Source organism: Anopheles arabiensis, chromosome 3 (assembly GCF_016920715.1).
Source record: "Anopheles arabiensis isolate DONGOLA chromosome 3, AaraD3, whole genome shotgun sequence".
Taxonomy (NCBI): domain Eukaryota; kingdom Metazoa; phylum Arthropoda; class Insecta; order Diptera; family Culicidae; genus Anopheles; species Anopheles arabiensis.
This window is the reverse complement of record NC_053518.1, coordinates 11,143,016-11,156,547: the sequence shown is the minus strand read 5'-3', so window position 1 is coordinate 11,156,547 and position 13,532 is coordinate 11,143,016. Positions and strand designations below refer to the sequence as shown.

Genomic DNA, 13,532 nt, shown 5'->3' with positions numbered 1-13,532 from the left:
AGCGAAGTCTTCAACACCTCCTCCAATGCACAAACACAGGGCTGTTGCAATCTACATGTTGCAAAAGGGAATCCAGAGGGAGTTGGATGCGCAAGTACAGTGGTTGCATATTTATGAAGTGCACAAGTGCACCATGTGTGCACGCTGCTGCTCCCCCTCCGGTTACACCACTATCTAGAACACATCTTACCCCGGAACAGCAACAGTGGCCCGAGGAGCACTCAGCCGTGTTGTGTGTTAGTGCATGGGTTTGGTAACTGATACACTTGCGTCTCCCGCACTTGCGCGATGCCTCAGTTACAGGTTTCGTTCCACACACACACATATCCCCCAGCTCCAATCCTCAAGAATAGCCCCAGCAGACGACTACTTGTGTTCTATTCTGATCTCCGCTTTCGACGGTGTAGCTCTGTGATACGTGGCCGACTATCGGAATGGAGGGATCAGACAGCATTCACACCACGTGTGTTTGTGTAAAGAGTTCCGAGTGTGTGACTTTATTTATTCACTGCTCTTGCTCCCCTGCTGCTGTGTGCGGGTGATGGGTGTGAGGATGTGTGAGCTGTTACTTCATGATATGCATTACATTTATGCTCTGTCCACCGAAAGAGGGTAATCCATCGGGATGATTCGGATCTTTGGATCTGGTCTCGCTCGTACTAGTGGAGAGTTCATCCAACACAAATGTGACTTGGCTGCTTCCCAAAGCGGAAAACCATATTATCATATCACAAATTACTCTCCATTATGTGCAAGCTAGAAGACCACCCGTATGACGACATCCCTTGGAAAGGGAGGAAGAGACACAGGAACTGCTCGTGAGGTTGTTGTGTATTTGGACCACACACACAATCTAGCGAGGGAGGAAGTCGTCGTGGCTCTCCAAGATGTGTAGTAGGTCTCGAGGGGCATTTGCTCGTATGCGTAACAGAAGGTTGATTCGCTTCTACACAATAGTTGCAATTGTGGCACAAATTGTCTATTAGTCTTTTTTTGCTCTTATTGTCACTTGACGATGATGATCTTGTTGAACTCTCTGTGCTCTGAGGATATCCGGGAAGCAAAGGTCTCTTGGGATTGTTAGTGGCGAGGTTTACTCGGTTTGTTGGCGTTAGAATCATTTAAGATAAGTATAACGCACTTCCTTTCATGTTTCGTGTTCGCTTGGGTTTGGTTAAACCTTGCCGCGCGACACTTCCTGTAGATCTGTTTAGGAATGTTGAGACTGTAAATGGGGGCAACTGAAGTTTGTTGGAAGAACAAAACGGTACTTCACGAAACTTGTACTGATCGGGCTCGATCGATAATAAAATGGATACGAATATGGGCAATCCGGCTTCATTGATGTGTGCAAAAATGGGTAGCCATCACACATTGCAAACTACCAGGAAAGAATCAAACTGTGTAGGAATGGTTACACAGTTGAGCCGAGATATAAACGTTGGCATATAACGATCACAAAGCATTCGGATGATTAAATCCTGCCACCGATTAAGTACGCATTGGATAGGGGGGCGAGCTGTTTTTCGTTGTGAATTTATTGGACGTGATACCCAACATCAGTCATATGGTTTCAGGGTAAACCACATATGTGCACCGCGAACCTTGCAGTGGACGAGACGGCCCCGCAACGGACTGGATCGTACCAACATGGTCATCATATCGTGGTGGTGCATCCACATGATATGATGATGCCATAAATGACTCGTAATTGTTTTCGATGTAAAAGGGGCGGAGTGGAATGGGGGGTTGGGAGGGTTGACTGAGCACACGCAATATGAAACATGTCCGCGAGGTTACCTCTCTGCGCAACGCCAAAAGTAGTTGGTGGCAGGATGATGGGTGATGGCGTAAGAGACGAACCGCGCGCAACATACCGTTTCGTTGATGTGCGCTCCAAAGAAGGAACAAAAAGTGCGTGTTGTACAAATTCACAAAGAGAAGGAAGAGAAAAACCACGCACAGTGTGTGTGCGTATGGAGCTTACAGATACAATACAGAATGGGGATCATGGTGGAGCTCTCCGTTCGCTTTTTATATTACACGTTACCGGTTCGCCGCATCAACTTGAGGCTTTGTCATCAAGCGGCTTGCATTTGTCCGCCGGCCGCGGACGACCATCATCATCGTGTCTCCCGTGTTCGAGGAAGGAGGATGGTTTGTTTACGTTTTTTTCTTGCACAGCCCGCCCTAAAGATACAGGGAGAGCGAGCGAGAGAGCAGTTATGGCGGAAGAGTTTTAGTTCACGCGATGCAATTGTAAATGCATCGTGAGAGACGGTTGGTGCAGTCAGCGCTGGGTCTAGGCAAAGACCGGTTGACTGAGGGGGTCTCGTATGGAGATCATCCATTTTCTTGGAATAAACCAACACACACAGCCTTTTAGTGGAGTTGTTGCTCGCTGCTGCTGCTGCTGCTGCTGGGCCGGGGCAGAAGACGTTTTTGGCGCGTACGTCTCGCGCTGCGATGTATTTCCGCGCGCGAGTCAAACACGTTTTCCTACTTTCGTTGACGTTTTTCCTCACAGAGGCACTTCTCACCTCCTCTCCCAGTGGTCGCCGTGGCAAGGGTAAAAGTCCTGCGCGCGTGTGTGTGTGTGCGCGACTTTCTGGCGAAGAGCTGGTTTCGTCGGCTGAGGGGCCGGTTTATTTGCTCTGACCCGTTTATGTACACTCCGGTACCAAGTTTAAGGTCTTGCCTGGTGGTGGTGCCTGGTGTGTGTGGTTATGCTCTGTACAACGGTGCGCGATGCAACTCTTCTTTCCCGCAACCCGGCCAGACGGTGGTGCGGTGCGGTCCACAACGGGATCGACGTGTTATATGTACACTTCGGTGTGACGGGTATTAAAAACCCCGTTACACACGTTGTAGTAGGCCCAGCATAGAACTAACAGACGACCCAGCTAGAAGTGTACGGAACGTTTGTCTAAGACGATACGTGATTGACACGAGAACTGGAATCTAGATGTAGGAAAATACAGTGCGATCGTTCGAAAATCGAAAGCCTGAACTATTCGAAAATTCGGTTCAAATACCTCCAAGATACTCAAACTATGCTTCAACGACCATGGTTCGACAGTTTAATTGCTAAAGTCGATATTAATTACATTAAATCGAGCAGAACTCAACATTTAAAAGGGCACATGGAAGATAGAAACACAGCAATAGAAGTAATTTCGCTTAGGAAGTAAGAATAGGAACTTGTTCCAACCCACTCTTCCCATTCCAGTGATTGGTATACGACCCAAAACCCGAGGGTGAGGTCGGGTGTCTCTCTAGAATAAAAAAGCCAGACACCGAAACCAATCGATTGATCGGTTGTGTGTGTGCCTGTGTGTATGTTTGGGGTGTAGTTCGTCTACCCTTCTACTTCTGGGTTTGTTTCCTTATGCTCTTCCTTCTCAAACGGTCGACGACACATGACCAATTCAGCGCGCGTGATGCAGCTGTTGCACTGGGAAACTCAAGAGCCCGAAGGTGCATCACACCAAATCTTCAACGCACACGGCCCCACGACGGTGGTGCCTATTCTTGTCTTGTTGTGAGAAAAGTCACTCTCTTTCACTCTGAACTCCTTTACCGCATAAGAATAGAAGAAGAAGCCCGAGTGTGGAGAAAGAAATAGCTTCGATCCATCACAAATAGACATGATTGAGTCCAATTGCAGCATTGTTTTCTTTCCCTCCCCTGACTGACGTGCAGGAGGCTGCTGCTGGCTGCTAGCTGCTGGTGTTAGTGGCGCGTTCTTATTTCCTTTTGCTGTTTAAACCCGACCAGAACAGTAAACATCTAGTCCCTCATGGCGTCTTTTTTCACCCTGTACGCACGCTGGACGCAGTGGTAAAGAAGAGGAACATCGGCCAGAGGGGGCGAAGCTTAGAAATTGGACGGTAGAACCTTTATAATCATCATCCTGTGTGTGTATCTCGATGACGATGCTCATGATTGATGCTCGTTCGAATTCTCGCTGGCAGCTCCGTGGCTTTTTTTTCTGTTCGATACAACTCTCAGCGCTTCATTAGCAATGAATGGGACGTCGAGAATGAAGTGCTAATGCGCTATAAAATTAGATTAGATTGCAGTTGGTCTCAGTGGAGACGGTTTTTGTTGCGTCAAGATCAAACGATCGTGTCTAGAGCTCGGGACTAGGGATTTTGGTGCTCTTGCACCATATCCGTATCCTTTGACATGGATGTTGTGGTCTCTTGCACATCCGGTTGTGTATCGCTACTACAAATCAAAATAAAAGTTAAGAGCATGCAACACTCTTTGGATATTTTTGGGAACTCCTGGTCTTCTTTATGCTTCTTCAGCAACCTTCATTCGTATGGCACTTTCTCCAACAAAACCTCATCTCATCAAAGGCTTCTCCAACGGAACGTGTGATCGGTACCGAGATAAGGTCACCGAGATTCGCTTCCGAAATTGAAGAGGTGCTCCCTTCATACGACAAAACCTGTTTAAGTGCGATTAGTTCCGCGATTTACTTCCGCGCTGTCGTCGTCTGGGAGCTTGCCGCTGCACAACGAATGACACCGGGGCCTCCCCGGAAATTAAACCTTCAAACCATCTTCCCAAAATGATGAAGCTCATTTCGTAATGAGAGTGTATAACCGTAATGTATCGCTCTTTTTGTGTGTGCGTGTGTGTGTGTAAGAGCATAAGACGCTTTTAGGCAGGTTTGTTGATATTTTCGGTGGGGCAACACGTTTTGAGGTTAAGCTTTTTGGAGTATACGGGTCACATGCGTGTTTACATCCTCTTTCCGTAGTTTGTTTTCGGGGAGTACTACTACCATATATTGAGTAAAGGTGTGGGGTACACAGTAATTGGGAACCAGCAGAGGCGAGTGGTGAATAAAAGAACCCTTGAAAGGTAAAAACAATTGCCAATAATTAGGACAAACGTCCGTTTACTCGCGCCGGGTTTTGATTGATCGTGTTCCCGCTTTACCGCTTTCTATTCGATGACCATAACCGATCAATGGGTGAGAGGTTTTTGATTGTAAATGCTTTTCGGCAACAGTTGCTGTTTTTTTTTGGGAGTTTAAGACGCTTTAGACACATTATTTTTATAACAAATTCTTATCTATTTTTCCCATTTCCTTTCTCAATCTCTTCACAGGACTCTAGCAATGGGATGATAAATCTGGCGGAGGTTGGAGGACCACCACCTCACATCAGCGGCGGCCCAGCGGCTGGCCTGCCGCATATGATGCCCACGCCGGTTGTGGCCGGTGCCGGTATCGCCATGATGGGGCAACACCATCAACAGCAGCAGCAGCAGCAATCGTCACAACAGCAGCAACAACAGTCCCATCCATCACAGCGTCTCGTTGGCGGAGTCTCGCACCAGTTACCACCGTCCGGGATGCATCACCCACATGGGCCACCACCGCCACCGCCCGGCGTCGGCATGGGTGGAGCGCCGCATCATCTAACACCGGCCGGTGGCGCTCCACAGACCCGCTCGGGGTCGGCACGGGAACGCGCGATGCATGCCGTCGAGTACTACAAAAGCAATGTAAGGCGAGCGCGGGTTGATGCCGGGCTGGCACGGAATTCCCTGCACGAGCGCTACTCCTTCGTCCAGCGACAGATGGCGACGATGGGCAACGGTGGCGGTGGGGTGGTCGGTACAAAGCTGTCACCCCACGGACCGACCGACCATCTCTACCGGAGCAATTCCAGTTTGGAGCTGATTCACGATCACGGTGGTGCTGGCGGTTTGCCGGACCATCTGCACACGGGAGGGGGAACGAATCTGCGGCGCGAGTACGGCAGCCACGGTTCCATCGATGTGATCTCATCGGATCGACATCCGCACCATCACCACTATCACCAGGGTCACCAGGGTGGTGGGGCACCGAGTGCGGGCGAAAACTTCCTCACGATGCTGCAGGAGTATCAACCGTTCGGGCTGGATGCGTCCTCGCTGCTGTACTCGCTCGGGAAGCACCACTCCGGCGGGCATGGGCATGGCAATGGAGCAGCGCCAGCTTCTTCAAACATCACGCTCACCGGGGACGATGTGGTCGACCGGGGAGGCAACGCCAGTCCCAAGCTAAGGAACAAGTTCCACCGACTGTGGGGCTCGAGCAATGGGGCAAGTGCGGCCGGCTCTGCAAACGGTTCAGCGAACGGGAAGCGCCAGGTGGCAAATGGAGGAGCAGCAGCAGCCCCAGGGACAGCCTCGCTGGATGACAGCCAGCTGTGTATGGCACTGAACGTGAGTGCCAGCTCCACCACGACGACCGTTTCCTCGGCGGACATTGAGGAACGTCAGCGGCGACGAGCGTTCGCGCACTTTGACTGCCGCTCGCTTACCGCCAACCTGGGCTATGCGGCCAAATTGCGTGGCTTTCTGCTGGAACGGCGGCGCAATACGACCACGGGGGCTTCGGCTGCCGCCACGTACGGGACGCGCTCCTCCACCCCGGACGGGGACAGTGTGGACGAAGACTATGGGGATGGGCAGCAGAACGAGCTGCTAGAAAACTGTCCCTTCTTCCGGAATGAAATTGGCGGTGAGGAAGAGCGCGAGGTTAGCCTAACGCGTATGGCATCTTCCACCACGTCGTCTTCATCGTCGGGTGCGGGTGGAGCGGGACAGCAACGGCGGGCAATACACCGGCCAGCGCTCGCGTACGGCGTCTCCGTGCTGGAGTGTGGCGCGAACGATACACTGTGGAAGGGTTACACCTGCCCGTACCAAAAAGGACCCCGCCCGATCGAGCAGATCGACAACGGGGCGCTCTACTACCGGCAGTACTTCTTCGGCCAGGAGCACCAGAACTGGTTCGGTATGGACGAGCACCTGGGCCCGGTTGCGATCTCGATCAAGCGCGAAAAGTTGAACCCGGCGCCGGTCCAAACGCTCGCGCTGCACGGTTCGGACGTGGCGCCCACGACGACGCACCAGGGTGACCAGTACCTGTACCGGCTGATCGTGCGCACCTCGGAGCTGCTCACGCTGCGCGGCTCGGTGATCGAGGACTCGATCCCGAATGCGCGCGGTGCCGGCAAGCACGCCAATACCAAAGAGATACTCGAGTACGTCGCGCCGGAAGTACAAATCGGCTGCCTGCGGTTGGCGGTCGGCACGCCCCAGTGCGAGCAGCAGCTGCTGAAGCTGGACGAGCAGGGGCTGACGAACAAGTACAAGGTGGGCATCCTGTACTGCCGGGCGGGCCAGTCCTCGGAGGAGGACATGTACAACAACGAGGAGGCGGGCCCGGCGTTCAACGAGTTCCTCGACACGATCGGGCGGCGCGTCCGGCTGAAGGGCTTCGAGCACTACAAGGCCGGGCTGGACAACAAGACGGACTCGACCGGGACGCACTCGCTGTACGCGACGCACCAGGACTGCGAGATCATGTTCCACGTGTCGACGATGCTGCCGTTCACGCCGAACAATCGGCAGCAGCTGCTGCGCAAGCGGCACATCGGCAACGACATCGTGACGATCGTGTTCCAGGAGCCGGGCGCGCTACCCTTCACGCCGAAGAACATCCGCAGCCAGTTCCAGCACGTGTTCGTGATCGTGCGGGCGGTCAACCCGTGCAGCGAGCACACGCAGTACCGGGTGGCGGTATCGCGCTCGAAGGACGTGCCCGTGTTCGGGCCGCCGGTCCGGGCCGGGTCGCACTATCCGCGCGGCAAGCAGTTCGGCGAGTTTCTGCTGTCGAAGGTGATCAACGCGGAGAATGCGGCCCACCGGTCGGTGAAGTTCGCGATGATGGCGATCCGGACGCGCCAGGAGTACCTGAAGGATCTGGCGACCAACTACAGCACGGCGCAGGTGGTCGAGACCGGGCAGCGGTTTTCCATCTTTCCGAGCAAGAAGCGGGAGCGGCCGACGAAACCGCGCTTCTCGGGCGATCTGTCGCAGCGTGGTGCGTTCTGCTGGCAGGTGGTGCTGCACGACAGCGGCCAGTCGACGCAGGTGGACTGCTTTCTGGGCATATCGGCGGAAACGTTCGTGCTGATCGAGGAGTGCACGCGGCAGATCATTTTTGTGACGCCGTGCCGGGCGATCCTGGGATGGTCGACGAGCCAGAACGCGCTGCGGGTGTACTACCACCAGGGGGAGTGCGTGACGCTGAACATGCGTGACACGGGCGATCGGGACGAGCAGCTGGAGGTGATCGAGCGGCTGCGGGCGGTGACGAATGGGTGCGGTGCGCTGGAGCTTAGTCTGCGGCGCAATCCGATGGGCCAGCTCGGGTTTCATGTGCAGCCGGATGGGGTGGTGACGCAGGTGGAAATTTCGGGCCAAGCGTGGGCTGCCGGACTTCGCCAGGGCTACCGGTTGGTGGAGATATGCAAGGTGGCGGTAGCGACGCTGTCCCACGATCAGATGGTCGATCTGCTGAAGACGTCCGCCCAGGTGACGGTCACGGTGATTGAATCGTTTGCCGACTTTACCCCGCGGCGGGGCTGTACGCTGCAAAACTGTCGCTTCAATTCGATCAATTACGAAAACGAGTACGACAGCATGATGCTGGAGGGCGGCAGTGGTGGCGGCGGCGGCAATAAAAACGGATCCAGTGGTCAAAATGGTGCAGGCAGTGGCAGCATCGGCAGTAGTAGCAGCAGCAGCAAAAAGGGGCTCCCGGGTGGACAGCTGCAATCGTCCGCCAGTCATCGGCGTCGGTATGAGCGTAACTTTTCACCGCCACGCTCGAGCAACAGCTCGGGATACGGTACGGGCAGCAGCAGTCGCTCGTTTACCGCTGCAGTTGGTGCTTCGGGGCCGCAGCAGGTCGCAGGAGCAGCGGCGGCGGCAGCAGCAGCAGCATCTTCCGGAGTCGCCCAACCCAACGGACCCGATATGGGCACGCTGACGTCCTCCTCGAGCGGACACTCGTCGAACGACGAGCGGTGGTACGACGTGCTTGATCCACCGCAGGAAGCATCGTCCTTGATGGCGGCGGGCCCTCCATCGGTAGCGTCCGATCCGAGCGTGAACTATCACCATCCGAAGCTGACGTCGTCGAGCAATTCGCTTCCACTTGCCGGATCCAGCCCAAGGCCACTGTCGCTGCACAACGAAGGTGGACCGATGTCAGCATCGCCAGCGCGCAGCAACGGCGGGCAACAGTCCGGCGCTGCCAATGGTCAATCGGTGGGACGGGATAATTCGGCCAACATCGCACTGCTGAAGCGACTGATCATTGCCGACTCACCGAACGGGGAAGTGCAGCAGCAGCAACAGCACCACCAGCAGCAACAGAACCACCCGGAACCGTTGTACAGCAGCTCGCTGAAGAATCTTTCCAACCATCATCTGCTGATGAGTGCGGCCGGCAATCACGTGGAAGAGGACGATCTTTCGCGACACAACTCGCCGCAGCTGAGACGCTCGGCAACGACGACCAACATCTACGGCATCAATGGGAAGAAGGCGAACGGCGCCGTGGCAAACTGTTCCGGCAGCAGTGCCTCGAGCAGTCGCAACAACAGCCCCCGACCGAATGGGCAGGGCGAACCGGCCAAGCTTCGAGGCGGGGCCGCATTGAAGGGCGGCGCTCAGCATCATCCCCAGCGGAACAGTGTGAACTACACGACCGGCAGCACGCTGCAGGAGGACCTGATGAAGCTGATCAATCCGGACTACATTGCGAACGACGACAACTTCAACGCGGGCGGGCTGGAGCGCATGCAGAAGGGCCACCACAACAGCCACAGCCTGGGGAACATTGCTAGCCTGGCGGGCGGGTTGAAACCGATCCCGCAGAAGAGTCGCTCGCGGGAGGGTGTCAATTTGGGCGGCTCGAATCAGCAGCTGTCGGCGGCCAACGGTGGCAACGGGCTGAAGCTGGCGAACGGTGGTACGAACAGCCCGAGCAATAGCAATGGCGGTGAGGAGGAGGTGATCTTCACAACGGCTCGCCCGGCGACGGTCATTTCGTCCACCACGTCGAACAGCTCCAGCCCGGCCAGTGAGCTGCTCGGCAAGCATCACATGAACGAGGACCATTTGAAGATGTCCCCGAGCAGGAAGCAGCAACATCACCAGCAGCAGCAGCAGCAGCAAAAGTTTGTCAATGGAGGAGGCATTCTGCGGAATGGTGGGGGGAAGATCCCACTGCCAGACATGAAGGAGATGGACTGGAGCAGTCTGGTGGACACGGCAACCAAAGCAATGACACAGGTAAGTCATTATTGTAACTGACGCCAAGAAGAACATGCTCTTCTAACTTTTGTTTTTTTTCTGTTTTAGTTATCTGAAACCGTGGCAAAATCCCATCCAGGAAGCAACGTATACTACGACGACATTAGCCAGGTGCTGAACGGAGTGCACAATCAGCATCAGCTGCAGCAACATCCGCAGCAACAGTCCGGTCACAACGGCACCATGAACGGTGGCGGCAATGGCCCAATGGGAACGATTGTCAACGGTGGAGGTGGTGGTGCGGGTGGAAGCAGCAGTGTGAGCGGCACCGGCAGCAGCATCGGAAGTGGCGTGGACCTGTCCTCCTCCACACCGAGCTCGGCCTCGCCCGTATCCACCGGCAGTAGTAGCACTGCAGCGGCCCAGCAGCAAGCACTTATGGCGCTGCAGAACAGCTCCAGCCTGCCGGAACTGCAGTGCCAGGTGACGCAGTTGTCCGATCGTGTGCTGCGCGAACAGCGGCGCCGCCGGTCGCTCGAGCATGCCGTCAAACGGTTGACGGAGGAGAACCGCCGGCTGCAGGACGAAAGTCAGGCGGCGGTGCAGCAGTTGCGCCGGTTCACCGAATGGTTTTTCCAGACGATCGATCGTCAATCGTAAAGAGGGCGGGTGGCTAGGTCGGTAAATAGCAAACAGTGAGCAATTCAGAACAGACACACACCCACAAACATGTCATGTCTTCCAAAGCGTGATCGTCTTATAAAGGGAAGGAAGGGGGGAAAACATTGACATTCGTTTTTTTCTTATATTTGACCAAAAATTATGTACATAAAGCGTCTCGTGTGTGTACGCTTTTAGCGAACAAACGAGTATAACATTTATATATATACACACATACACAGAAACACAGTAAGAAGCACCTCTTACAACAATACTATTTGTAGGACGTTAGTGGTTTAGATTTTTTGAGCACCAGTATAAAGGACGTTAAATATTCTGTACACACACACTCAACACAACACAGCGGGAGGAAGTGTCTTTTTGCAGATGAGACGAGGAGAACATTGATATGGGTGTAAGGCCCTGTTTTATAGGATAAGAGATTCACCTTTGTATGAAGTGAGTGAGAATGGGACAATTTTCTCCTGCAAATCACAACAGCAAACACCAATTACGTGAACTAGAATGTAGTTAACTATATACAGCCCAATTTACATAAATATGTATGTAGGCGCAACAAAGGATACCAGCAAGAAATCGTAGCCTCTACCAGGCGAGGTGTGGTGAGGCGATTTTCGTAGATTGCGGTGCGCACCGTATGCGAGCGATAAGGACAAATATTATGCCAAAAATGCCTCTTCTTCATAAAATGTACTGTTCTACTATTATACTACTTACCCACTTTTTCCCAATTTGCTAAAGGTATTTTGTATGATTTATTTGTTGTGTATAGAAATCAGCATTAGTAGCAGTCGTTCTTAATTTATCTCTCTTTTTGCGTGTGCGAACATTCGATGTTAAATCAGAGTGAGCACCACGTCCCTGCACCACTAAACGGTATTTTCAAACGGAAGGAACAGTTAGGAATTTTAGAACCCGTTCCCGGACCAGCAAAATATATTATCCAGTGCTTGTGGAATTGTGTGTTATTTGTAACCGTTTTCGGTGCTCTTTGCACAAAGGGGTGTTTGGTGCGGCCAGCAAGCTCCTTCCCTTGTGCGGTAATGTTGTTAGTTTTAAGCTTCGTTCTTTTTTTACGCCAAATCGTGCACAGGACCAACAGAAAGACACGCTTACAAAAGGCAGTACTATTGGGAGGTAGATGGAAATCTCTACCACAATCGATCGGTTTACTATTATAAATATGTTGTTGCTTGAAATTGCAGTGGTTTGAAAAACTAGAGAAAGCAAGAAGAAACATACAGTTTGTGAAATAAATTACTACTTTCAATGTTAATTCCATGTAGAGAGAAATCTCCCGCACGGGTGCAACGGCAAACAGTGTAAAGAACAGGCCCCCTTAGTATCTCTTAATTTATGGGTAACACACTACTATCTCTACATTTTTGTTGTATTATATAACTAGACGAGTAAGAGCAATTACATGAAGCGAATCCATGAAGTGAAATGAAATAAAACGTTACTACAGAACTCTTAACTGAATGTGTGATTTTGTTTTGTTTTATGAAATTATTATTCGAAAATTAGTTCATACATTCGAAGAAGAAGAAGAAGAAGAAGAGAAATTACTAAGCCCATTTATTGTTAATACGTCTTGAATATCAGTTTTTCTTCAAACTAACTCCACCAACGGTTCAAATTCAAATCATTAGAGCAGCGCCACCCGGGTCGATGCGGCAGCTAGCGTAAGTAGCAGATATATTTGCGTTTACACTGTACGGATTGAACACTCGCTGTGCTGTCATGTCAAAATTGATGGCCGTCGGGAATTCAGGTGCCGCTGGTTTGTTTACGTTTTATCGCGTGCTCTCTCCGGTGTGCAGTGCTTTTCGGTTCGCTTCCTTTTGGTGGAAAATTCTAAACATTGCCTGTTTCCCCCGGGTGAGTGTGTGTGGTGCTTTTGTTTTACCCACATTTTTACGTATCCTTTCGAGGGAGGGGAAAAGAATTGGTGTAGAGGGCTGCAATCGTTTCGGAAACAGAGCGTACAGTTTTTCCCACGGGCAATCTTGAACAGGCAAATTACGCAGCTTCGTGCCAGTGGACGTTGTCGTCGAATGTGCTGTAGTGTTGTTAATAATGCTTTAGTTCATAGAGAATATTGAAAGAAATAAGCAAGTCCGTGCAGGTTTCATTAGCTCAACCAAAATTCCACATTTCAGAGTGGTTGGCTTACGGTGCTGTGGTTTCCCGGTCGCTGTCTGGCGAACAGCTGTTTGTGTACAAAGTGTTGACCGCTTGCGCCAATCCTTGCATACGACGGGCAGTTTCAAAAGCGAAGAATAAAAAGCACGTGGTGAGTAATATTTTCATCTTTTTCAGTCGTTCTTTTAAAAAAACTATTTCATAAAATGTAAAGCGAGCTGCAAGTTTAGGTCAATGCTACGGCAGCGAATTCTATTATGATATTCCCTGTTTTCTTTCTTATCAGTTATCTTTCTAATTGTATAAATACACCTTGATTATTTGTGTTTCGGTCACCATCTGATAAGCTGCACAATCTTCCGCCGACTACCGTTGCATTGATTCCGTCAAATATGTTAAAAAGCATGACCAACAAATTGCGAGTGTGAAGTTGCGTCTTCCTTATCAATTGTGAAGGTTTTCTTGGGACTGTTAGTATCACATCAGCCTTCCCACCAGGCCCCCGTGTTCGTGGTGTAACACGCAGTGATATCGGTCAACTTTGGACAATATGTCAAATACTCAGGAAATGACCGTCAAATGGTGAAGGA

The 13,532-nt window shown here is 51.9% G+C and overlaps 2 protein-coding genes across 4 annotated transcripts in view; both read left to right on the top strand.

The window, feature by feature from the left end:
• The window catches only part of LOC120900319 (signal-induced proliferation-associated 1-like protein 1), a 78,605-nt gene extending 66,331 nt beyond the window's left edge, over nt 1–12,274 (top strand). For both annotated transcript variants that reach the window (XM_040307146.1, XM_040307145.1), the window contains 2 exons: nt 5,125–10,155; nt 10,225–12,274. In XM_040307146.1, coding sequence (XP_040163080.1) covers nt 5,140–10,155; nt 10,225–10,776 — 5,568 coding nt within the window. In that variant the 5' untranslated portion in view covers nt 5,125–5,139 and the 3' untranslated portion in view covers nt 10,777–12,274. The remainder of the gene's footprint in view (nt 1–5,124; nt 10,156–10,224) is intronic.
• A 300-nt stretch (nt 12,275–12,574) lies between these two features.
• Nucleotides 12,575–13,532, top strand: part of LOC120899792 (tRNA-dihydrouridine(16/17) synthase [NAD(P)(+)]-like) — an 84,809-nt gene continuing 83,851 nt past the window's right edge. Inside the window, exons 1-2 of one of the 2 annotated variants that reach the window (XM_040306008.1) lie at nt 12,575–12,678; nt 12,960–13,093. The gene's annotated coding sequence lies outside the window, so the exon portion shown is untranslated. The remainder of the gene's footprint in view (nt 12,679–12,959; nt 13,094–13,532) is intronic. The other variant, XM_040306010.1, reaches the window with a different exon arrangement.